The sequence below is a fragment of the Balaenoptera borealis genome, assembly GCF_965194805.1.
Source record: "Balaenoptera borealis genome assembly, chromosome: 20".
In the NCBI taxonomy this organism is placed as follows: domain Eukaryota; kingdom Metazoa; phylum Chordata; class Mammalia; order Artiodactyla; family Balaenopteridae; genus Balaenoptera; species Balaenoptera borealis.
In genome coordinates, this window is record NC_138879.1 from 21,246,077 (window position 1) to 21,272,271 (window position 26,195).

Sequence of the window (26,195 nt, forward strand, 5' to 3'; positions counted from 1 at the left end):
CGGAAACTCAGAGACCCAGGGGACTAGGCCCTGTCTCTCTCCGCCATGTTAGATTCACCCCGCAGGGATAGCCCCAGAGCTGGCTGCGGACGGTTCTTGCACTGGCCTCGGGCAGGCGCCCCCCGGGGGCGGGAAGCTGGTAAGGAAGCAGTTGCGGTTACCTAGGGGTGGTGTCACGTCGCACTGAGAGGGCTTGGGGAAGTTCAAGGGAGGAAGCCTGCAAAGAAGAGGGGCGACTTTTTCCGTGTCTGGGGGCAGCCGATCTTTTCAGTGACCGGTTGGGAGAGCCGTTCGTGTTCCGAGGGGCCAAGGGGGCCGATACCACCGGAGGGATGGCGGGTCCGTGGCTTAGAACGCCTGGCTTCTGCTGAAGGACGCCGAGACTCCCCAGCACAAAGAGGGCCTAGGCAAAGAAAACGAGAGAGTCTTCAGGGGTTGGTGATACTGTCTTGGGGACATGGAGTGCCAGGAAAAGATAAGTGGAAGACTAGGATGAAGTTTTCAAGGAAAAAAAAAAAATGACACTACCCGCACAGCCTCCTACTCTTCCTCATCCCACTTTTGGGGAACCTCATAAGGAAGTCTCCTTGGTCAGGGTCCTCTGGTACTGGAAAGGCACCGTTTTTCCTTTTTATCGAACACGCAGCTTTCAGGTCACACATTTTAACTCCAGGATAGCTTGTACAGGCCTCGGGTGGAGATAGTAATCAAAGCTCAGGTTCCCAGGTCAGATTCATTAAAGGGATTTTTGATATCCTGGAAAAATCGACATAGAGGAAAAGCTGATTTATGCCAAGCAAAGATGAGCCAGTGGCATGAACTTAATATAATGCCAGTTAATGAAAGCTGAAGGCCGAGGCCCCAGTTACCTGACTTTACTAACTACAGGGACAGAGGGTACTAACCATAGCTTTGGTATTTCCACAAGTTCAAGACTAATGCTCTTGCTGAAAGAATTTTCACATATAAGGCAAACAGAAATAGGCAGCTCTTTATGAAGACCTGGATATGGTCCAGCTAAACTAGAATCTCCCACTTCCTGTTTTCTCCTCACCAGCCAACCAATTGGATGAGCTCCAAAGTATCTAAACTAATTTCCAACTGTGTAATTTGAGAAAAGGCAAAGAAGATTAGTTTCCTTTTGGACTTTAAAAAGTGTGGAAGTGTGTTTCTCAGAAGCTGAAAAGTGAGAATGTGTTTTAGAATATCCACTTTTGGCTGAGTGAATCAGTCACTTAACCTCCCTGATTTTTTGCCCAAGATTCTGGGGAGTTGCCAAGAGTTCTGTCCAAATTTTAAGGACCCCAAGAACTGCATTCCATATGAATGAAATACTAGATGTCAGCAGGATTGGTGCTAGAAGCTATTTTGGTGGTGAACTTGGCTCTAGGTAGAGACAAAGAATGGAGGATGATTGTCTTTGGATTAAAAAAAAAATCCCTGATCCTCAGAGAGTTCAAGATCCTTTTTAATGACAGTTGTATTGTTTCACAGGGCAGTTCGTTACACTGTGGAAAACAGGACTATTTCAGGCCCTGATTTATTATGATAATAACTATTTTTGAGTACCGTTTTCAAAGAAATAGCATACACATTTTTACTTGATCCTTATGATAACATTGTGAGGTTAGCAAAGCAGAGGTCTTAGACCTATTTTACAGATTAAGGAACTGAAGCTCAGAGGTTAAAAGACTTGCTCACACTTATATGGCTAGTAATGTGCCAGAGCTGTGTCTGGAACCCAGCTCTTCTAAACCCCTGTGATCCCTCCCCTCATTACACTGTAAACTCCTGAGACTTAATCTTGTTTCTCTCCAATGTCCTGTGCCTGGAGCAGAACCTGGCTCTTTGTAGATGCTTAGTCAAGATTTATTGATGAATATGTTTTTAAAAAAACATATAAACATATAAAAAAGCTGGCCTTTTTCATTACAACTTATGTTTAGATTTAAACAAACTACTTTTTCATAAAGTCATAAAACCAATCTAACAACTCACAAGTAATCAATCCTTAAAATTCTTACCTTTTAGAGGTAAATGTTCAATTATTTTATGGATGAAATGAGTTTGGTTAAAACATTAGTTGACTACAGTCAATCCATATTGGGGGGATGGAAGGGTATAGATGAAATGAGGGTAGCTTTGAGTTGATCATTGTAGTTAGGTATTCACTACTGTCCACTTTTATGTATGTTTGAAATTCTCCATAAAAGAAAAAAAGTAGCCTACAAAAAAAAACAAAACAAAACACATGAACTTCGATGAAGGTTGTTGAATGCTACCCTGTATAGTTTCTTGGTGAGTGGTTCAGCCTCTAACTTGTTAAATGGATCTAATAGAGAACCTTGGTTGCTCAATTTAGGAAAGGGCTGCTTTTCCAAGAAAAATATAGACCATCACTTTCAGGCTTTAGGAATGTAAATTCCCCAAGGGTAGAGACCTACACTTACTCATCTTGGTAACCTACTAGTAAATATGTAACAGTAGGTATCTGTTTAATTAAGCAATCATTATAAAGTTCATAAAATCCTAAAGGATTTTACAAATGTTAGATGATTTCTGTGAATGTGGCCAAAATTTACATTCTCTCTGCAAACATATGACAGTGAGATTTGTTTTAAACCACCCACTAGACTGTAAATAGCAGAAGAGCAGGGACATTATCTTCACACCCACTGCTGTGTCCTCCTAGCCTAGCCTGTATTAGGTCCTCACAAGTATTTGTTGAATGAATGTTTATGCAGTTTATAGAACTCTTTCTAATGTGTTTTCTCTCTCTCACCCATCCTCTCTTCTCTAGCCCCACAGCATGGAACCACAGGTTACTCTAAATGTGACTTTTAAAAATGAAACTCAAAGCTTTCTGGTTTCTGATCCAGAAAATACAACATGGGCTGATGTGGAAGCTATGGTGAGTGTTATTTTGTTTTGTTTCTCCATCCTTTAAGCATAAATATTTTTTCCAGAGGTAGCTATCTTTAGCTGTACTTCCTAGCTGTAAAATCTGTCCTATTTACCATTTCTGGGCCTTTTGGAAAATTATTTTTGACAGGGGCTTGGGATTCGTATAGAAGATGTGCCCTGGTAGAGGAAACAAACAAATTCGTTCTGAGGAGTTTAGAAAGGAAAGGTAAATTTATTTTTTTAAGTGAGATAGGACTTAGAAATCCTGTTTATTTTAGAAGCAGCCTGAGGAATGAATTGGTGTGGACTCCACTCTAACGAGCGAGGCCTGAGGTGAATGTTCTCTTGCTTGAGAGCAGATAGGTTACTGTGGTTTTTGAACCACCAAGGATATAATTTGTGTTTTGCAAGAGCTGATCGATTGCTTTTATTGCTAGGTCAGAGGATGAATATCTCAAAGTTGAGCAGGAAAAACTCGCACGGGTGTTCAGACAGCAGCTCATCTATCACTTTCGTTGTTGTTAGTGCTTTTCCTCTTCTTGGTTTGCCCTTTGTACTCTTCTGTTTTTGTTTGATTTGCAGTAGTGAATGTTTTACTTCCTGTGTAACTGTGTTTGTCTAATGAAACTCTTTGGTAAAAACCTAGTTTTACCTGGTTGGTAAAAACCTACTTTTCTCTGGTTATGTGTTATGGTAACCAAAAAGGAAAAGAAATGGTGGAGAGACCTCAAAAGATGATCTGATCTCATCCTCTGTCTTCCAGGAAATATTTCTTTATACTACCCTGGACAGATGGTTATCCAGAAAGTTGGATCTTGTTTGTCAAACGATCTGAAAATCAAACACAGCTATCTTTTTTTTCCTAGTAGTTAAATGAGCTGACAGCTTGCCTTTTTTCTTTGTTGTAAATTTTAAATTATAAAAGTATGATACATGCCCATGATAAGAAGTGAAACAATCCAAACATATATAAAGAAAACGTTAATATCCCTCCACTCCCCACACCCTCCACCCGCTATTCCAGCCTCTTTGGGGGTAACCAGTGTTAACAGCCCTGTAAGTACTTCCCACATTTTCCATGTTCATACAGTTATCATACCATACTATGAACATTATTCTACAACTTGCTTTTTAAAAAACAAAACAAAAGAACAGGAGAAAAACAAGTAGTGGTTTACTAACATGCATACCTCCTGTATACATGAGTGATACCCAGGAAAACTGAGTAACTCCACAGCTTGCTTTTTTTTACCCAGCCTGTATTATAGACACAGTTCTCAATGAATAGACAAGGATCCAAGCTCCTGGTGGTGTTATACAACAATTTAACCATCCCTTATTGAAAGATTGTTTCTAGGGTTTTTTGTGGTTTTTTTTCAATTGAGATATAGTTGACATATAACATTATATTAGTTTCAGGTATACAACGTAATGATTCTATATTTGTGTATATTGCAAAATGATCACCACAGTAAGTCTAGTTAACATTCATTACCACACACAGTTACAATTGTTTTTTTCTTGGGATGACATCTTTTAAGATCTATTCTCTTAGCAACTTTCAAATATACAATATAGTACATATTATTAACTGTAGTCACTGTGCTGTACATTACATCCCCAGGACTTTATTTTATAACTGGAAGTGTGTACCTTTGACCACCTTTACCCATTTTATCCACCTCCCATTCCCTGCCTCTGGCAACCACCAATGTGTTCTCTGTATCTATGAGTTTATGAGTTGTTTATTTGTCTTTAAGATTCCACATATAAGTGAGATTATACGGTAGTTCTCTGTCTGATTTATTTCAGTTAGCATAATGCCTCAATTTCCAAAAGATTGGTTTTTTTTTTTTTTTCCTTTTACCACTATAAAATAAACTACAGGAGATCCCTCTTGGTATATATAACGTATACACTGTCCTATAGGATAAAGTTTCCCAAAGTGAAATTAACGGGTCACCAAGTGTGTGACTTTAAATTTTCATAGATACTGCTACATACTTTGCAGAACAATGGTAGGACCCCACAGAAGCACATGACAGTGCCCTGGATCTTTATCCGCATTGGATGTCTTTGTTTTTGGCCGCAATGCGGGGCTTGCGGGATCTTAGTTCCCCAACCAGGGATTGAACCTGGGCCCTTGGCAGTGAAAGCCCGGAGTCCTAACCACTGGACTGCCAGGGAATTCCCCAACATTGCATGTTACAGCTTTAAAAATTGTCTTGCCATTCTGTTGAGATGACATCTCATTGCTTTAATTTCGGTTGTTCTGACTACCATTAAGGTTAAACATCTTTTCATGTATTTGTTAGGCATATCTGATTTCTTCTGTGAAATTTCTGTAGATTTTGGCCCACTTTTACCAGTTAAGATCTTATGATTAGCAGTTGCTTTTTGTGTATTGCAGATATTAACCCTTTGTCTCTCGTGATTTGCAAATATTTTTCCCAGTCTATTGTTTGTCTTTTGACTTTGTTTTTTTTTTAACCATGTAAAATGTTTAATTTTTATGTAGTGAAATATGTCCATCCTTTATTTTATGACTTCTAGGGTTCTATTACAACCTGCCTTTTTGATAACTTGATCATATAGTGTGTACATTTCATTTGCAGGTAAAAGTTTCATTTGATTTGAACACTATTCAAATAAAATACCTGGATGAGGAAAATGAAGAGGTAAAGTATATTATGGTACCCGTGACCAGGTATCCAGAATAGGGATCTTATTTCTCAAGAGGGATGTGAAGCTCAAAAAGTTCAGAATAGTGTTTATCTCATTTGTGTAGGAGTTTAAACATATTTGTTAATTGCATGTTCTAAGCTGATTTGTGCCATCTGAGATGGAGTTGAGAAATAGGGAAGCGACACTGAAGAAGAAAATCTGAGAGATAACTTTTAAAACTATATAGTGATCTTATGTTCAACTATATCACAAGCTGCTACTTAGTTTCTAGTAATAAAAATAATAATGACAAACCCTTATTGAGTGATTACAATATGTCAGACTAACAACAGTACTATTATCATCATCTCTATTTTACCCATGAGAAAACTGAGGCACAGAGAGTTTAAGTAACTTGCCGAAAAGGCACAAAAGCTTACAAGTAGCAGAGTAGGGTACTACTCATACCCTCTGATATACATACTTTATACCCTCTGGCTCCAGAGCCCAGGCTCCTAGCCACTATATTATGCTGCTTCTTAACTACCTGAAATAAAGGAAGATATAATAGTTAAGCAGTAAAATTACTTAATTATTCACATTTAGTTCAGATACTGGAAAAGCTGAACGCCTGACCTGAGGTTTTGTATCTATCCTGTGAGACTGGATATGCTGAATTGCTCAGTTGATGAGAGGTTTATAATTCACTGTTGCTTTTTTTCCTTTTACAGGTATCCATCAACAGTCAAGGTGAGTCCCTAAGAGAACCTATTCAGCTTTATTTAAAAGCCTTAATCTGGTCATAGGCATTGGCATTTCCATTTCCATTCAAATCTTGTTGCAGTATTTATTTTAGAGTAGAATTTGGTATGCAATAAATGCACTCACTTACCCATAGGCATTAGTTACACAGGAGATCTTTGTTTTATAACAGTTTTTTGTGTATAGGTTGGTGCCTTGATTGGACCCAAAGGACAGCTTTAATGAGAGGTTCTCTTATATTTAAGATGCTAATGTTTTGAAAACATGTTTCCCAATTCAACACATTTAACTTGTTTTCCTGGTATTGCTTCTGTCCTTGACTTGGTATATATATTAAAGTCAAGTTATAAATAAGATGGTTAGTTTTTGAGAGCATGGGGTGCATTTTCCCACAGGAGCAATGTTATATTTGAAGATTAGGTTCCCAGGCTAGCCCCCAGAAGCTTATTTTAACCAGCTGAAATGATAGTATTAACACCATCCTTGAACTTCCTTGAGTCCTGAGCTTCACTAAGCCTAGTGTGAGGGAGCTGGATTGAGTTTTTGTAACTGGAAGACTCTAGTAGCAGAGAGAGGGATTTAAGGGGGAGAACTAATCTGCAGGTAGCTTCTATTTATGATGGGATGAGAAAGGAATTTGTCAGCAAAAAGGTAGTAGCTGTTCATGTGTAAGGACTGTAAGCTAAGAATTCTTAAAAGTAAGTATTGTCCGTGCTTAATAGAATCTTTTGGGCTGGTAAAAAAATCACAGTATGTATATTTTTGTCCTTTTAGGAGAATATGAAGAAGCACTTAAGGTAATGATCATTTCATCTTATTTTCAAATAATTTTAAAAATGTTTATGGACTAAAACTTGAGCCTGAATTCCATTAGCCATGTGGGGAAACTAATGACTATAAACACAGCAAAACCCATTTTTAGGGAGACTATGATGAGTTCAGCATACCACGCAGCAAAAGGTACCTCCTAATATAAAGATTCTTTCCAGTATCATTGCATCTCATTGCTGGTCTTGATGCCACTGTACTGGCATTTCAAAATTGAAAGAACTCTCTGAAATGATGCTTTCTGGATCACATTTTTTATCTCCTTCCTTCATCTGTTCCCTATCGAATGTTACACTATAATGTGGAAGAATTTAAGGTATAAACCATCCAGTTACAATCTCTTGTATGTCAGTGATGAATTAGAGTATTCCTCAAGGTCACTTATTTAAGGTGTGCTAAGCTGACCTTTCACTGACTATCCTTTTTGAACTTCTAATCCAGGCTAAGCCATTTTCCATAATCACTTTTTGTCTAGGGGGGCAAAGGCAAGATTTTTTTAAAAATCAGGAGCTGGATTTACCCTTCCTGGTTTTTGGTCAGAATTGCTTTTCTGAGTGCCACTTGTTTCAAAAGTTTAGCCAATGTCTTCTTGGTTTTTACTCAGAAATCCTCATTTACCAGCCAGTCTCTTGGTTTTAGGCATTCAGGCCCTTTCCTGGTTTCTCTTAGTTGAAATACCTGTCTGTGTTAGTAATTTTTCATGCTTCGTAATTTCCCTCCGCAGGACTTGGGATGTGTGTGTATATATAAATATATATAATACTGACTTAAAAATCAAATTCCATAACATACATATTTTTTTAATCTGTGCCAAAAATGTGTTTTCAGAGAAAATCTTATTTTCATACTCAGACTTTGTATTGTCACTCATTTGTATAAGTGCGCTTCGTTACAGCACGGGCCCTGCCCCCACGATTTGGAAGTGTCACACACACATAAAAAGCCTGTACAAAAGACTGGCTTCCCTTCTTCCTGTGACCTTGACCTCTCCCCCAACTTCCTAACACTTATTAATTTATGAAACTTTTTCTAAGTGCAGTTTTGTTTTGTGTGTCCATTGGATTACAAACTTTATTAAAAAATACAGAACAACAACAACAAAAAATTTCCCTCTGCCCCAGTTTTCACGTGGTCTTCCTAGTTCCTCTTTGCTTTTTTTTTTTTTTTTTTAATTTATCTATTTTATTTACTTATTTTTGGCTGCGTTGGGTCTTTGTTGCTGCACATGGGGTTTGTCTAGTTGCGGTGAGCGGGGACTACTGTTCGTTGCGGTGCGTGGGCTTCTCATTGCAGTGGCTTCTGAATTCTGAATTCCATTAGCCATGTTGTGGAGCACAGGCTCTAGGCGCTCGGGCTTCAGTAGTTGTGGCTCGCGGGCTCTAGAGTACAGGCTCAGTAGTTGTGGCGCACGGGCTTAGTTGCTCCATGGCATGTGGGATCTTCCTGAACCAGGGCTCGAACCCGTGTCCCCTGCATTGGCAGGTGGATTCTTAACAACTGCGCCACCAGGGAAGCCCTTCCTCTTTGCTTTTAAGCTATTCTAACATGATGTCTCCCAACACCCCTTTACTCTTCTCCAACTCTTCTGTCATTTCTTTTTCCATATTCAGAAGCTACAGTAGTTTCATTAAAAAAGTCTTTTAAAAACTTCAGAATTCTTTTACCTTTCTCACAGCCACTATTAGTTTACCTATTCTGTCAGAAATCTTGGATCTCAGCAGTCTAGAGTTTATATAAGCCTGTCTTGCCCTAGGAAGCAAAACTTTTTCTACATACATTTTTTTCTGTAGTAGCATATAATGCTTAAAATTCCTTGTTTATATTTTGACACAGTTCATTGTAGTTGTTTCTTGAGCAATTTTTTCCGCAGACTCTACCAAATATTTTAGAAAAAGCTTCTTGGTTTGTGGTCTAGAATAGGAGTTGGCAAACTATAGCTGGCAAGCTGGCCATATATGTATGTGTGTATATATATATATTTAAAATTTTTTGTAAACATTGTATTTCATCTGAATTTAATACGATACAAAAGTATTATATGCTTGAACCTGTCACTCAAATAGAAGGTTCTTTCAGTTCTCCAGGCCAACCTTCCTTTAGAGGCAAATAAATAAGAAACAAATCACCTCACACCTATCAGAATGGCTATCATCAGAAAGACCACAAATAACAAATGTTGGTGAGGATGTGGAGAAAAAGGAACACTTTTACACTGTTGGTGGGAATGTAAATTGGGGTGGCCACTGTGGAAAACAGTACGGAGGTTCCTCAAGAAACTACAAATAGAACTACAATATGACCGAGCAATTCCACTCCAGAGTATATATCCAAAGAAAACAAAAACATTAATTTGAGAAGATACTTGTACCCCAATGTTCATAGCAGCATTATTTACAATAACCAAGATATGGAAGCAACCTAAGTGTCCATCAACAGATGAATGGGTAAAGAAGATGTGTACGTGTACACACACACACACACACACACACACACACACACACACACACACACACACACACACGAATACTACTCAGCCATAAAAAAGAATGAAATTTTTCCATTTGCAACAACATGGATGTAACGTAGAGAAATAGGTCAGGGAGAGAGAGACAAGTATTGTATGTTATCACTTATATGTGGAATCTAAAAAGTAAAACAGGGACTTCCCTGGTGGTCCAGTGGCTAAGACTCTGCACTCCCAATGCAGGGGGCCCAGGTTCGATCCCTGGTTAGGGAACATATCCCACATGGTGCAACTAAGACCCGGCTCAGCCAAATAAATAAACAAATAAACTAGTGAATATAACAAAAAGAAACAGACTCACAGATACAGAAAAAAAACTAGTGGTTACCAGTGGGGAGGGACAAGAAGGGTAGGGAATTAAGAGGTGCAAACTACTATATATAAAATAAATAAGCTATAAGGATATATTTTACAGCATGGGGAATTTAGCCAATATTTTATAATTAAGAAAGGAAGAGAAATCACATTATGTAGAGTATATATAGATAATTTGCTTTTACAAAAACAAAATATTTGGACATTTTATATTCAGTATAGCTTAGCAATCCAGTTTCTGTTGACAAATTTAGTTAACTGTTAGGAGGTATAGTACATATTCAAGAGAACTTAATAGCCAGCAGATATTTTAACCCTTAAGGATGACATGTCTGATTTAATTTTGTTTTTGTTTTTAAAGAAGATACTGGTGGGAATTCCCTGGTCCAGTGGTTAGGACTCCAAGCTTTCACTGCCGAGGTCATGGGTTCTGTATCTGGCTGGGGAACTAAGATCTCGCAAGCCACGTGGTGCGGCCAAAAAACAAAAAGAAGATAATACTGGCCCTTTTTAGTAGAGCCTTTGAGCTGCTTCTGTCTCTTTTTTCCTCCTAATTCTTGTTCTTTAATAGCATGCTTAGCTTGTACCTGTTCACTTCTTCCTGTGCTGTTTGATTTGATGTTTTCTTTTTATTTTTCTTTGGAATAGCAAGAGAATTTACTCTTATGCTACATTGTTCTTCTGGCTGAGGCTGCTCAAAGCTACAGTGTTCTTCAGACAAAGTCTGGTCAATACTATATTGCTCTTCTGGCAAAGGTTGATCTACTTATTCTTCTTACAAAGGCTGGTCAACTTGTTCTTCTGATAAGGACTGGTCAACTTTTCTAGGTGGCTTCCTGAGTCTTTCCTCTACATCTAAGTAGAGGTGTTTCAGATGATCAGAATATAAATCTGTGAATTTCCATTCCTGTGAGGTTTGAGCCTTCACTTCCCGCCGTAACAGTTTCTTATAATTTTTCTGACTTTTTAGTTTTCTTCAAAATGTAAAGCCTTCCCTCACGAACTTTCCCCACAAAGGCCTACAGATGGTTGATGGTTAGGTCGCCACATGCTCTGTTTCACATTCTTATTTCTGAATCTTGCCAATAAAACTCCTTTGTTGCGTGTCCCAAAAATCCCTGTCTGCCACCTTGCTGCCAGCATCACCCTGGCCACATAGTTTTATAAATAAAGTTTTTTTAGAACACAGTCATGACCATTCATCATGTATTGTCTGTGGCTACTTTTGTGCCACAATGGCAGAGTTGAGTAGTTGTGACAGAAACTGAATGGCCTGCAAGCCTAAAATATTTATTATGTGGCCCTTTAAGAAAGTTTCCTGGGTACTTTCTTGGTGGTTTGGTGGCTAAGACTTTGCCTTCCAATGGAGGTGGTGTGGGTTTGATCCCTGGTCAGGGAGCTAAGATCCCACATGCCTCACAGCCAAAACACCAAAACATTAAAAAAATAGAAGCAATATTGTAACAAATTCAATAAAGACTTTAAAAAAAAAAAAACTAAAAGTTTGCTGAACAACAAGGATGTACTGTATAGCACAGGGAACTATATTCAGTGTCTTGTAATAACCTATAATGGACAAGAATCTGAAAAAGAATATGTATATATATAAATAACTAAATCACTTTGCTGTGTACCTGAATCATTGTAAATCAACTATACTTCAATTAAAAAAAGAAAAAAGAAAGTTTGCTGATCCCTGACCTAAGATAATAGCTTTCAGACTTTTTGAACATGGAATGCTGTTTTTAAGTGGAATCTTAAGAAGTCTAATGTGTGAAAATAGATAAAGGAAGAACAAATCTTGTCACTGGGTAACAAGTGGGAGGAACTAGAACCCCACGGACTTGACCCCCTAATCTCTTCTTGGATGCTGGAGTACCTTCATGGAATCTCAAATGCTCCTTGAAGTAGAGCTTTCAAAATAGGATATTTAAGAAGATGCTCCTTGGGGAGGGTGGGAGGGAGGGAGATGCAAGAGGGAAGAGATATGGGAACATATTGTATATGTATAATTGATTAACTTTGTTATAAAGCAGAAGCTAACACACCATTGTAAGGCAATTATACTTCAATAAAGATGTTTAAAAAAAAAAAAAAAAAAAGAAGATGCTCTTCAAAAACAGGTGACCACTTACGCATGCTTTCCAAAATACTATTCTTAGTGGGAAGGTAGACGCTTAACTTTGGACAAAGCTTTAAGTTTCCTGGGTCTAGAATTGACTTTTGAAAAGTTGAAATTAGAATCCGTAAGTGGAGTCCTACATAAAAACCAGTTAATAGATGGTAACTAGACAAACTGTGGTGATTATTTCACAGTGTATACAAATGTCAAATCATTATGTTGTAACCTGAAACTAATATATGTCAATTATACTTAAATTTTAAAAATTAAACAGAAAAGTAGTAACCCAATTAATGAAAACATCTCACCTAATGAAGAGCTACACTAAAACCCTTTTGTTTTTAACAAAACCATTCCTAGTTAACATTCTTGGCAAAGAAACAGCAGACTGTTAACATATTTGTCATTTGATTTAATAAAAGAAGCATGAATCCTGATATTTTCCAGCATATTTTACCACACCTTTTCTGTTTAGATGTCTTTGAAATTTTATTTAGGAAAGGAGAATCACACAATATTGTTTTTAATTTCATAACGTATGCTCTCAGATGGCAGTTAAGCAGGGAAACCAACTGCAGATGCAAGTCCATGAAGGCTATCGTGTTGTCTATGAAGCCCCACCCCCAGTTGGAGCAGAAAAACGACCAGTTGCAAGGACAGGGAAGAAGCCGCTTGCACATTATTCTTCACTAGTGAGAGTCTTGGGATCAGACATGAAGACCCCAGAGGAGCCTGCAGCACAGGTACGAAGGGAATGGACCTGTCTCTGTGATTTTTCTAACCTATGTTTCATTGTCTCTAGTCTAAGATTTGAACTGTTCATCAGAGGTTTGGGAGTTGTTGTGACTGTCTCCGTCTGACTTTTTGAAACTAGTAACAGTGGTTACTTCTGGAGAGGAACATGAATAGGGTGACATAAAGACTTCGGTTTTTCCTATACTCTTTCATGCTCATTTTTTTTGACCATATATTATTTGGTAACAGAAACCTCAAAGTAATACATTTCAGGAGATTTACTTTAAACAGAAAAAGAAAAAAACTATCTCCGATTGTGTTTACTTGCAGCAGTTTCCACCTGCTCCATGTGACGCAGACCAGCCTCAAGACAAGCCCCCAGACTGGTTCACAAGCTACCTAGAGACAGTGAGTGTTCTTTCTGGCTTGGGTTTTAGCGGCAGTGTTGGAACAGGTGGAATGTGGAAGAAACAAAGCGAAATCCAGATGGCTGCTGCCTCTGGTACAGGTGAATGAAGACTAGTAGCTAATAATATCCAAACTAGAGCGGTTCCAGTCAAGAAAGTTCCTAGCTTTCGCAAAAACGTACTAGAAAAAGGGGGGAGTTTAAGTCTGAGGATGTAAGGGAAAGGGACAAATTTCTATGCTTGAGAAGGAAGAGTTAGACATTTACTCATCAGTGGATTTTTTGGTATTTTATTTGAACCAGTTTAGCTATGGAAGGAATAGACCTTTTTTGTTTTTGCTTTGTTTCTGTCCCTTCATTCAGTAGCTATTATCTGTTTATCATGCTCTTATGTTATACCAGAGATGGTGAGGTTTCAGGTCTATTTGATATTTTCATGCCTTTTTCCAGTCTTGGAACTGAGGGGTTTTTTCCCCCATCTTCTCTGTATTCTAGTTCAGAGAGCAAGTGGTTAAAGAAACGGTTGAGAAGCTTGAACAGAAATTACGTGAGAAGCTTATCCTCCAGAATCCATCCTTGGGTTCCCGTCCCTCGGAAGTCTCAATGCCCATTTCAGAGGAAACACTGTTTTTGCCAGAAAACCAGTTCAACTGGCATATTGCTTGCGGCAGCTGCCAAAGGAGGATCGTTGGTGTGCGCTACCAGTGCAGGTAAAGCAGTAACTTGGCAATGAATAGCTCTCAGTAGAACTTAGAGCAGGCGGGCCTTCGGGCATCCTGGGAGGTAGAGGGTGTGCTCACCTCTGAGCATCATCCACAGCAGCTCTGGACTGGAAACAAGCTACTCTTCACCCACAAGAGAAAATAACTATTTGAAGGGTATTCAGATTGTGGTGTTCATATACACTTTTGAATTAAAAGAGCCAAAATTAAGCTCCCCAAAACAAAATTGGATCCCCAAGGATTATCTCCATATTCCAAATGCTTTCATATCTCGTTTTCTCCCATAGATTGTCCTTTGAAATAGATACAGGTGAAGTGTTATTATCCTCATTTTATTCATGAGGATTGAGACATGGCATGGATGGGTGATGTGCTTAGGTTCCCACCTAGCTGGTAATAGAGCAAATACGGAAGTCTGGGTCCCTAGCTCCCAACCTCAGGTACTTCCCACTGTGCCTTTCTTTTCCTCACAGCCTCTGCCCATCCTACAATATCTGTGAAGATTGTGAATCGGGGCCATATGCCCATGACTCCAACCATGTCCTGCTGAAGTTGCGGAGACCTGTTGTGGGTTCCTCTGAACCCTTCTCTCACTCGAGGTTCTCTACTCCTCGTCTTCCTGCTGCTCTGGAACAGGCCAGGTAAAACCATATGTGCATGGGATGCTTGTTCTCTGTTTGGTTTCTTGATTTTGGTGACAGGGTGTGAATCACAAAACTACAAATAGTCTCCTGGGAATTCCCTGGCAGTCCAGTGGTTAGAACTCCATGCTTCCACAGCAGGGGGCACGGGTTCGATCCCTGGTCGAGCAACTAAGGCCCCTCATGCCGCATGGCGCAGCCAAAAACAAAACAAAAAAACAAATAGTCTCCTTAGTTCCCACTCCTTTCCAGTTGATGTGCAGTGACGGGGATAATTATCCTCCAAAGCTAATGAGATGGAAATGAGAACTACAGAAAGAAATTAAGAAACTAACCTAGAAGCTGACGCTGATGGAGACCACAAGTGGCTCAAAACAGCTTCAAGATTTTTTTAATATTTATTCATTTATTTATTTAGGCTGCACCGGCTCTTAGTTGTGGCACTCAGGATCTTCATTGTGGCGTGTGGGATTTTTTTTTTTTAGTTGCGGCATGCGTGCGGGATCTAGTTCCCCAACCAGGGATTGAACCCAGGCCCCCTGCATAGGGAGCGCAGAGTCTTACCCACTGGACCACCAGGGAAGTTCCTAAATAGCTTCAAGATTTGTTTGTGAGATTTGTTTTTTAAGACTGTGTTTTTTATCTCGCAGGCTCCAGAAACAGGTTGACAAGAACTTTCTTAAAGCAGAAAAGCAAAGGTTGCGAGCTGAGAAGAAACAGCGTAAAGCAGAGGTCAAGGAACTTAAAAAGCAGCTTAAACTCCACAGGAAGATTCATCTGTGGAATTCGATCCATGGGCTCCAGAGCCCCAAGTCTCCTTTGGGCCGACCCGAGAGCCTGCTGCAGTCTAACACCCCAATGTAAGCCCAGGGCCAGGGCGGGAGCCAGGACTTTAGGTCCAGCCCTCTAAAACTGGAACTTAAGCCAACTTCTGTCTTATTTATTGGTAACCCTTAACACCCAAGCCCTTAAAACTTCCCATTTTCCGATCTTAGTGTTCTTAAAGGGTGGTTTGGTAGTTATCTTTGACACTTGCTTTGTTGCCTTCTTCAGAAAAACAGAAACCAGTAAGGTTCAGAAACTGGCTGGTGTGACCTCTCTTCACTGGAGGCAGTCTGGATTTGAAGCAAAAGAAGCAAATATTTTAAGAGCCCAACTCTTAAGTTAATTTATGGACCCTTTTAGTTATCCTCACCATAGTTTTTTAGCTTAGGAGTCAGGTCCCCTTGGGTTTTTTTTTGTTTTTTGAGGTTGTTTTTTGGGGGGGTTTTGGCGTGCGGGATCTTAGTTCCCCGACCAGGGATTGAACCCGCGCCCCCTGCAGCGCAAGCACGGAGTCCTAACCACTGGGCCGCCGGGGGTTCCCATTGTTAGTATTATTTTTAAGGCAAATGCGTTGGTACATCCTCCAGGGTCACTGTCTGCGTCTCAAACCACAGTATTGGGTATTCAGAAGACATCACACCCAGCAGCAAGGGACTAAATATTTGAATTTCTGTTCAGGCTCCCTTTGCAGCCCTGTGCCTCAGTTATGCCAACCCTCAGTGCAGCATTTGTGGATGAGAATTTGCCTGATGGGACTCACCTCCAGCCAGGAACCAAGTTTATCAAACACTGGAGGATGAAAAATACAGGAAATGTAAAGTGGAGTACGGACACAAAGGTATTTTTCCCCACAAAACGTGAAGATGAAGTGATTTGAGGTGGCGGTGTGTTTAACAGGCTTTCTTTCTCTTGTCACTATTCTTTTCAGCTCAAGTTCATGTGGGGAAACCTGACTTTGGCTTCTACAGAAAAGAAGGATGTTTTGGTTCCCTGCCTAAAGGCTGGCCATGTGGGAGTTGTGTCTGTGGAGTTCATTGCCCCAACCCTGGAGGGAACATACACTTCCCATTGGCGTCTTTCTCACAAAGGCCAGCAGTTTGGGCCTCGGGTCTGGTGCAGTATCATAGTGGATCCTTTCCCCTCCACAGAGAGCCCTGATAACGTTGAAAAGAGCATGATCAGCTCAAGCAAAGGTGATGATCTCACCTGCCAGCAAGAGGTGAGCACTGGAAGGGTGACTAAAACCAAAAGAACCCACTCACAGCCGGTGGTTCTTCCAGAAGTCTGGAGAGGCCAGCTTCTCCCCTCCTTCGAACACATCAGTATGCTTACATTGGGCCTAGTCCTCAGGGGCTTTGTTTGCATGTCCTTCGGATCTTGGTGCAGGCGTCCCTCAGTGCTTTCGTATCTCTCTGTCGTGACGTGTGGCCAGCCCCTGTGCTGCACGAGGGAAAGCAGGGCTGCCTGGCCTGTGGACCTGCTGAGCTGATGTCTTTGCTGCTTAACAGTCATCCCTCCTGTGTATCCCTTGTGTACGTTTCCTAAATACTAATGAAGTCTTACCCTGGTTGTTACTTGGTGCACAGTTTTTTAAGGCAGCTTCCCTGTTTACTGCTTAAATTTAGTTACCCAGTGTTAATGTCCTGGTTTTGACTGTTGTTTTTATGGTTAATCTAAGCTATTGTCATTAGGGGAAGCTAGGTGAAGGGGGTAATTAGTAAACTCTCTGTACTGTTCTTGCAACTTTTCTATAAGTCTAAAATTATAACAAAACAAAAAGTTTTAATACATGCAGTGCTTTTGTTTTTAGGGAGGCATCCGTCAGTTTGCCTTTTGAGTTCTGTTGAGGGCCTAAAATGTGTCCCAATGGTTTCTCTCCATAGGAAGCTCTTCTTCCGGCTAAAGAAGAAATTCCACCTGGTGAAACAACTGAGCAGACCGAAGGGACAGGAACCTGCATCCCACAGAAGGCCAAAAATGCTGCCAGCGAGAGGGAGCTCTACATCCCATCTGTGGATCTTCTGACTGCCCAGGTGGAAGACTGAGCACTTTGAGGGGCGAGGGACAGAAAGCCCTGGGGAAAGAGTTCTTAACTTGTTGAAGAAAAGGTGGTAGAGCCATAGGTGGTGCCCAGGAAGTTAGAGATATGCCCACTCTGATCTACTCAGATGCACTGAATGGCAAAATCATCACCAGTGGAAGCAGGCTTCTAAACTAAATGTTTCGTTTTTGAATTGGGAACTTATCTTGTGCTTCCCACAACTTCCCTCTAGTTGCCTCTTCTTTTCTGCCTAACTGGTTCACCTTCACCCCCACTGCATTTGCTCTCTTTCCTGCCATTTGGTTATTTGAACGCCTAGTTCCCATTTAACTCTTCTTGTTTTCACTTGACTGAGGTGAGGCATGAATTTGAACAGAGTTGACTCTGGGATGATACAGAACTCAATGGCCTGCAGGACCCATCAAGACAAAACACGGCTCTAGCGTGTGCTGCGAGTAGCCTAACCTTGCGCCTTTTTTTTCAGGACCTGCTGTCCTTTGAGCTGTTGGATATAAATATTGTCCAAGAGTTGGAGAGAGTGCCCCACAACACCCCTGTGGGTAAGAATGTCACTCGGTCCACCTTGTTTATTTTATTAACAGGCCCCAAAATACTGCAGCCCTGACTCTGGTAGTTAGTATTTTATTCTGAGGAAATAGTTGGCAAGGATTTCTCCCACAATGTGATATTAAAACTGCACCCATTGGTTCATTTTCCTTCCTCTCCCTGTTGTCAGAGGCAACAATACCAGTTTGTTTCCCCACCATAAAGGGACCCTCTTCTCCATTTTTCTCTGGATATTTGTGTCCCTTTGTTCCTTTGCATTCATGGCTCTGGGTCTTGGCCATGGTCTTCCAAAGCCAAACAACCGTTTATGATCCTTCTTGCATTGATGGATCTGTCTGAGATACTTGTGTGCCTAATGGCCTGGAGAAATTCTTTAGAACGCCTTGAAGTGTACCTGGGTTTATTTTAGCCATGCAGGAGGCAAGAAGCCTATGAGCTGCTGCTTCTGGACACTGACTGTTGATGATGTGATGCTTTTTCATGGTTGATGATTCTCCTGTCTTCATTCTCCAGATATGACTCCCTGCATGTCTCCTCTGCCACATGACAGTCCTTTAATAGAGAAGCCAGGCTTGGGGCAGATACAGGAAGAGAGTGAAGGGGCGGGATTTAAAGAACTTCCTGGTAAGGGGTTAAATATTTGTAAAGTATTTGCATCCTCCCCTTCCATACCACACCCTGTTGTTACACATGCCCCCTACTAATCTTACCTTGGTGTGTGAGTGGGTTTTCTGTAGGATCTCATTTTTTGAAGTCTCCTCACCTTCACATGGCACCGATAGCAGCTATTCCTTGGCATCGCATCAGCATGGGTACATGACTGGAGAAAGATCTTCAGCACTTTAAACGCCAATTGCAGACAAAGTTCATGTCTTTTTCAGATTCCACAGTGTCAGTAAAGAAGAGGGCTGAGAACATTTCTTCAGTGGAGGAAGCAGAAGATGACCTGAGTGGGACCCAGTTCGTGTGTGAGACTGTAATCCGATCCCTTACCTTGGATGCTGCCCCGGATCACAGACCACCTTGCAGACAGAAGTCCACGCACAGTGAGTGTCCCTGAATTCGCGCCCCCCCCCCCCCGCCCCAAATTGAGGTGACGCCTGACTTGTGATTGCCAGACCTGAGCAGATAGAAGTGCTCTTCTTTACTGAGAGTGGAGATAGCAGGATCTTTGTTAGAATTCGGATCATGGTTGTTTCTTTGGGCTCTACATATGCTACCTGACGATTTTATTTATAGCATCAGGAGCAAAGCAGCTACCATAACTCATTCCTGTACTCCTCCAGGGGCAGAATTTCAGTTGTATGCCACAGAGGAACAGCAGCCAGTTGTGCTGCCTGGATTCTGCAGTAAGAAGTCTTCTTGTAAGTTGACAGAGCCCCTCAGCAGAGACCCCCACTGGCAGCTGAGTTGTCTCCTTTCTCCAAGGGCAGCAGTCAGGAAATGGTGGGCAGAAACAGGAGCACCAGACTAAGTTTCTCAAGGTTAAATTCTGCTGTAATAAATTTCTTTGTGGCAGAAATTTCTAGATGTCAGATAGGTAGAACCACTGTCATGTATTTCAAGTACTATCCAAAACCTCAAATTCTACTACATCAAAATAATGTGAAAAAATGTCTTGTGTTTATTATAGTGAAATTTGACCTATACTTTTAAGCATGATTTATCTCACTTTTTCATTTATATATATATATATTTAAACTGTATATTTTAAAAAATATACGTATTTCCTCACACATACTTGTGTACAAATGCATAACAAAAAAGTCTGGAAGGACTTACACCAAAATGTTCACAGTAGTTATCTCTGATAAGATTATAGGTACTTTTTTATTTCCTTTTTTTTTCCTCATCCATGTTTGCCAATTTTCTATCATGACTACTCATTACTTCGCAAAAAAGAGGAGGAAAGTAGTCATACAGTCCTGCAGTATTTACCACCAAACATTTTCTCTTCTTATAGCACTGTTAGCTAGTATATCAGTTTTGATTTGAACCCATCTCAGTATGTTAACCATCACGTGAAGAGGAAAAGGGATGAGGCCTCCTTGTTTTAAGATTCACAGTGTTCTCAGAAGCCTCGATGTTTCTGCCGATGTTGTTTTTGTGAACTTTGGTTCTATGTGGCTTTGCGCAGGTTTAGAATATGGCCATGACTATGGTTTCAGCAGCCCTTCCCTCTGGTTTGTCCCTGTCCTCTGGGTTTCATAATTACAGCTCATGACCTACAAGGCTTGGTGGGGTAAGGGTAGCACAGGGGCTGCTTTTAGCTTATACCTTAAAATTGGTTGCTTTCATCCTTTAGTGAAATTTGCCTCACCCGAAGAGGGACCACTTAGAGACGAGAGGGAAGAGATTGTCCGTATTGTTGAAGAAGAAGCTGTCGTGGAGGAGGAGGAGGATGAGCTCAAGGATGAAGTTCAGAGTCAGTCCTCTGCTTCTTCGGAGGATTACATCATCATCCTGCCCGAGTGCTTTGACACCAGCCGCCCCCTGGGGGACTCCATGTACAGCTCTGCCCTCTCACAGCCAGGCCTGGAGCGAGGGGCTGAAGGCGAGCCTGGGGTTGAGGCTGGGCAGGAACCAGTCGAGGCTGGGGAGAGACCCCCTGGAGGGGAGAACCAGCCACAGGGGCACAGCATCAATGACATCCTTATGACCTCACAGACTCTGGACACAGTGCCCCTGACCCCAGAGGTGGTAGGGCCTCCGCCACGGCTGCCCAGGTACCATCCACACCCCGCTCTGCTGGGCTGTTCTCCAGAGGTGGAGTAAAGAGAGAGGACTCAACCTGATCTCAAAACCTGTTTCTTTGTCAGCAGGGGAAGAGACTATTTCCCATAGTAAAGTCTGATGAATAAAAGTTGTACTTCCCAGTATTTGTGTATTCTGGATTTAAAGAAATACTTGCTTTAGTTAACCTTAATTATCTGAGTATAATCTATCTACTTATGTTTCAATCATTGAGAGCCAGTTTTTAAACACAAACATCCCTGGACCTTCCTCCCTGTTCTGTTGACTCATGGGCAAAGGCAGCAAAAACTCATTCTCATACTAATCCAAACAAAGTAGAATAAGAAGTTTAATCTGTTATGGAAACAAGTATACTACAAAACCAGATAGAAGTTACTATTTTTCTCTACTGGTTCTGTCTGTATCACTGCTCTCTCACAGTATGGAAAATGCTGGAGCCTTGACTATAATTTAAAACATTCTCCCAGAGAGCTAGATACTTTCTTTTATCAGCACCACTTGATACAGGGGGAAGTGACCAGGCTGAAGCCAGTCTTTCTAGCTTGACTGTGGCTGAAGAGGAAAACCAGAAGAAGAATGAGCCCTTCTCACCTGATCCCTAAATTCAGACATGTGATCTGGATCAGAAATGTGAAGCCTCTGTAGAGAATTTGGCACTGCTGTGCTCTGTTTACTGTTTCTCCACCGTTAACGTAGGCGCCTTTTCAACTTACTTTCAATATTGTGTCTTTCTGAAAGGAGTCCTCCGTATGCACAGTACCATGGTTCCCCAGGAGTGGATTTACCAGTTACCGTACCAGAAGTTTCTTCAGTCCCTGATCAGAGCAGAGGAGGTAATGACCAGCCTGAGCTTTCTGTTTTTCTGTGCTCCTTTCTAATGGAACCAGGTATAAATAGGCACTCTATCTTTGTGATTCTTGGCAGTTTTTAGAAACTTGCCCTTTGACTTTTTCTGTGCTCCTCCCTCATACTCTTTTGTTCTATCTTCTAGGTTAATATTTATTAAACGAGATCCCATAGAGGTTGGCACTGTGCTATAGTGGAAAGAACACAGGCTTTGGGGCCAGACTAGTCTAGGCTCCAGCCTCAGGTCCACCTTTCTTCACTGTGTGACCTTGCAGTGGTTCAGCAGGGTTCTAAGACCTGAAGGTCTTTTTCCTTATCTACAAAATAAAGAGAATAGCACTTTGAAGTTGTGAGTAGACCCTCAAAGTCGCTTTCCTCTCGTCCTCAAAAAACAAAACCTGAAAGTACTTAAGAACTAATAAACTATTGGGATAGGATTATAGAATTAATTTTTCTGATTCACTAAACAGTCACCTTGCATTGCATTCTGGACAGTTTTCTTTAACATTTACTTAAACCGCCTGCAAAATTTCTCAAATATTTAAAAAGGAAAAAAAAAAAAGACTTTAAACGTTGTAATCAGATTGCCACCTGCCTCAAAAACAGCCTTGCTGTGAGTTAGGAAACAGCAGGTGTTTATGGATGCTGCATCTAACCAACAGCTCTTTTGCTTTTAGAGCTCAGAGGCTCATCAGGACTTGTAAACAGCGGACAGAAGAGCTATGACCACTCAAGGTAACTGGGTCTTACTTGTGCAGCCTCTTCTTCAGAAGCAGATGGATACCCTAGTATTGCCTCCGCTTAAACGAGCCTCTCAGAGCATGTGCCACCTGCTGAGAGCAGAGAAGGAGAGCCATCATTCCTCCTTGTTCTTATTTCTCCTAAAGCTTGTGAGCAACACTGAGCAGAGGGCTAATGTTGATGTTTAAGAGTGTTCACATTCCAGACCAGGAGGAAGTTCCCTCAGATTCAACTCCTGCTTAGCACCAGAGAAGAAGGCAGGAAGGCCCAGCCCACTGTGCATCTTTATAACTTTTTCTTAGACATACCTGCCTCTCTGCTCCCAGTCATCTCAGAGCAGTGTCAAGGTGGGCTCCTCCCTATGTACAGTGTTCAGAAAATCACATTTCCTTTGGAAGGTGTTTCCTCTGAGATGATAATTGAGCATGCAGACTGCCAGTACCTCAGTGTGCTGCTGACCACATTAATTTTCAGCTGGGGCTGAAAGCTGGCATGCTAACCGGAGTGATGTGTTTTCTGCAGGGCCCATATGTTGCAGCAGTAAGAGCTGGGCCCTACATCAAGCCCAGGTTTGTAGCTATAAAACTCATAGGAAAATAGTCACACTCTCATTTTACATCTGATTTTTTTCTCAGGGAAATCTCATTTTCTTCCCAGGATTAGAGCCCAGATTATCCGTAGGAAGATAACGATTCACGTTTCTTTAGGGAGACAATTTGGCTTTCCCCGCAGGCCCCACCACGGGAGCAGCATTGCTGGAGGGCTGGTGAAGGGGGCTTTGTCTGTTGCCGCCTCTGCATACAAGGCCTTGTTTGCTGGACCACCAGTCACTGCACAGGTCAGTGTATGTTTTATTTTCCTGAACCAAATCCAAGTCACCAGTGAAAACAGTGGCGTCTGCCTGGGTTGGAGAGAGTAGCATGGCATCATAGAAAGCATGAGCTTTAAGTTTAGTCTTTAATTAACACACAACTCTGCCACTTTCCAGCTGTATGACTTTGGCTAAGTTACTTAAGGGAGGAGAGAAAAAAGAAGTAACGTTGGTTGCAGACCTACTGTGTGGGGGGCACTCTCCTAGGTGCCAGCCCTACAAGGTGAATCAGACACCAGTTCCTGCCCAGAGACAGTGGGAAATAAGCAAACAGACATTTATCTGTGAAACTTTTGAAAATTGCAAAGCACTATAGAATTTAAAGAATCTTTCATTCAATTAAGAAAAAAAGACCATTTACTGTGCAGTGTAAGATACTGTGCCAGTGTTCTTAGACCGGTGGAACACCTCAGCCTGGTGTCGGCCCCACGGTGGGGCCAGGGAAGGCGTCCTGGTAGATGACGCCTGAACTCAGTCCTAAAGGACAAAATGAGTGTGTGCCAGGAGAGAGGGTTAGAGAGGGCATTGTAGACAGAGTAGCCAGTACAGAGACTTGGAAATGTGAACCTGGAAGTTGAATTTGTGCCAAGAAGAGAAAAGACCAATGATGTAGGTGGGATGCTGTTAAGTGATTTGGGTTTTATTTTAAGACCCGTGGGAGGGACTTCCCTGGTGGTCCAGTGGTTAAGACTTGCGCTGGCCATACTTTCTTCCAATTTCCCATACTTTCTTCCAATTACCATCTCTTCTCTTGCTTCTTCTTGCCCCATCATCATGATAACCTTTAACTTCACAGGGTTTCCAGAGTTCATTAGCATCTTTTCCTTCATCTAGTTCTAAAGACAGTTCATTAGTCACCTGGTTTAGGGTGCAAACGTACCTAATGCAAAGCAGGGGCTTCCCAGCCCTTCTGATCCCCTCAGAAGACCCATTAGTATTGGCTGGACAGGAGTGCCATGGCCTTGCACCTAATTACCTAGTATTTTGAATAAATCTGGAAGATTAGTATGACTTAACAAGATAAACACAAATTATACAAAAAATGTTGTTCTGCTTTTCTTGACTCTACACAGCCAATAGTTTCCGAAGATCAGACAGCAGCCCTGATGTCCCATCTCTTTGAAATGGGATTCTGTGACAGGCAGCTAAACCTAAGGCTGCTGAAGAAACACAATTACAACATCTTGCAGGTTGTGACAGAACTCCTTCAGATCAACAACAACGACTGGTATAGCCACCGCTACTGAGGAGTGACCTCGTATTAAATAACTTTGCCTGCTGCTCAGAGACGATCTTTATTCTGTTTTGGGGGTGTGGGGTGGAGGCCCTTGCTTATTTTTTAATCTGATGAATCTACATAGAGCCCATCATTGAACTGTCAAGACAATACCTGCCTTGCAGTATTTTTTGGAGCAAATCAAAGGCCAGAACTTAAATTTTCACTTTAGACATTAGATGAATTGTAGGAAGAGCATTTTTCAATTGATCTGGATAAAACTCTTCTCCGTTTTAGTGCATTGAAAAGTGCAACTTAAACTTCCTATAGAACCATTTTTCTTTCTGCTTGTATTGAAGTTGAGTATTTTTCTTTGCTTAATGTGGATGTTTTTATGAGGATATCTGTTAATTGTCAGTTTATAAAAGAAGTTAACCTTGGAAGTTGTTTTCAAGAATTATTCTCATAATTTTTCTAACCTATCCCAAGCTTCATAGCTGTGTGGTATTAAAATAACACCCAGGGCACGATAGGAATTTTGTTCCTCTTGCCTTCTCAAGGAGAAAGTCGTTCCCCTGCAAGTCTTAGTAACCGGCACTGTTGTTTTTCTAAAGACCCCCAGTGATGCATTTAAGAATATCCACCTTCTGGTCTCTGCACTTCTGAAAAAGGAGCAGGGAGTGTGCTCATTAACCCACCAGCACCTGTTGAGCAGTGTCTATTGTAGCAATTTTGCATACATTTTATTTTATTTAAGGGAAAAAATTTAGGTAGTGTGAAATATTTTGCTAATCCTATAAAGAAGGAAAGAAACTCTTCTTTTTTAAAGGGAAAAGTAAGTTTAAAGTTACCTTTTTTCTTTATGTCAGGGGGCAGGTCTTATTTACAGTAGAGTGGGCGGGGGTGTATAGGAACATGAGAAAAGTGAAAGGCAGGCTGCTGTGTGAATCTCAGTAAAGTTCAGGGGTGGGCAAATGAGTGGGTGTGAGGCTTAGGAAATCCTGATGGCCTCCTGAATGTTTGAAATCTGTCCAAGAGAACCTAGAACAAGAAAAAGAGGCTGGCGTTCTACAAGACTTGGATGGGAGCAAACGCGCTGAAAAAGGTTTGGTTTAACCCCAGGGTAAGTGAGTGGGAAGGAGCTTGCTAACAGGGGTCCTGGTCCTCACTGTTTACAGAAGGGAGTCTCGGGTACAGCTGGTAAAGAGGTAACAAAAAACACTACAGATTTTAGTCATAAAAATTACTTGCAGAAAAAGAAGAATCTGACCCCCAGCCTGATGGGGGAAGGATAGTAAAATAGTATTACTTAACCTGGTTTGGTATTATAATGAATGGTGATTTAAATTAATCATTGGCCATAATGATGTTTATTTACAGTATAACTCTTGAATGCTGTTAAATAAGCCAGGATTCAGACTGCAAGCCAACCAGCCTGTTTATTATTTAAAACGTTTTTATGGGGGCTTCTGGGTAGAGGCTGAGCGGCAGGGTGTGTGTAATTAATTCGGTTGATTTGGGACGGGATCTGTCTTGACCATCTGAGTTGAATTGTAGGGGTCCAGTCGTCTGTACCATTGTACTTGTACCTAACCGCTTAAGGAATGGTGAAATAAACTTTGAAACTCCTACCTGGACTGTCTGGTCCTTTCGTCCGGAACCTCGCGTGGCCTTTGAAGAACGGAGAAATTTTCTGGCCGCTGTGTCGAGA

At 41.2% G+C, this 26,195-nt stretch overlaps 1 protein-coding gene and 1 pseudogene across 7 annotated transcripts; one reads left to right on the forward strand and one right to left on the reverse strand.

Annotated features, from left to right (window-relative positions):
- The first annotated feature begins 7 nt into the window (after positions 1-7).
- On the forward strand, positions 8-26,115 carry NBR1 (NBR1 autophagy cargo receptor). Of its 6 annotated transcripts, XM_082372845.1 has the most exons (22): positions 9-139; positions 2,801-2,911; positions 5,520-5,582; positions 6,300-6,318; positions 7,105-7,127; positions 12,668-12,862; positions 13,185-13,262; positions 13,756-13,970; positions 14,456-14,623; positions 15,274-15,483; positions 16,127-16,286; positions 16,377-16,667; positions 17,332-17,481; positions 17,974-18,049; positions 18,570-18,680; positions 18,938-19,102; positions 19,343-19,420; positions 20,362-20,782; positions 21,549-21,643; positions 22,334-22,391; positions 23,130-23,235; positions 24,342-26,115. In XM_082372845.1, exons 2-22 carry the CDS (start codon positions 2,810-2,812, stop codon positions 24,513-24,515), a joined length of 2,958 nt encoding a protein of 985 aa, XP_082228971.1. In that variant the 5' UTR covers positions 9-139; positions 2,801-2,809; the 3' UTR covers positions 24,516-26,115. The 6 variants fall into 6 exon arrangements, with proteins under 6 accessions (XP_082228973.1, XP_082228975.1, XP_082228972.1 ...); XM_082372847.1 differs by lacking the exon at positions 18,570-18,680 and having other exon boundaries at positions 8-139; XM_082372849.1 differs by lacking the exon at positions 16,377-16,667 and having other exon boundaries at positions 8-139.
- On the reverse strand, positions 7,134-11,882 carry LOC309619343 (thyroid transcription factor 1-associated protein 26 pseudogene; annotated as a pseudogene). Its single transcript has 2 exons — positions 11,877-11,882; positions 7,134-11,016 (listed from the first exon to the last, which is right to left on the reverse strand). The product of its transcript is annotated as a thyroid transcription factor 1-associated protein 26 pseudogene (transcript).
- Positions 26,116-26,195: the final 80 nt, after the last annotated feature.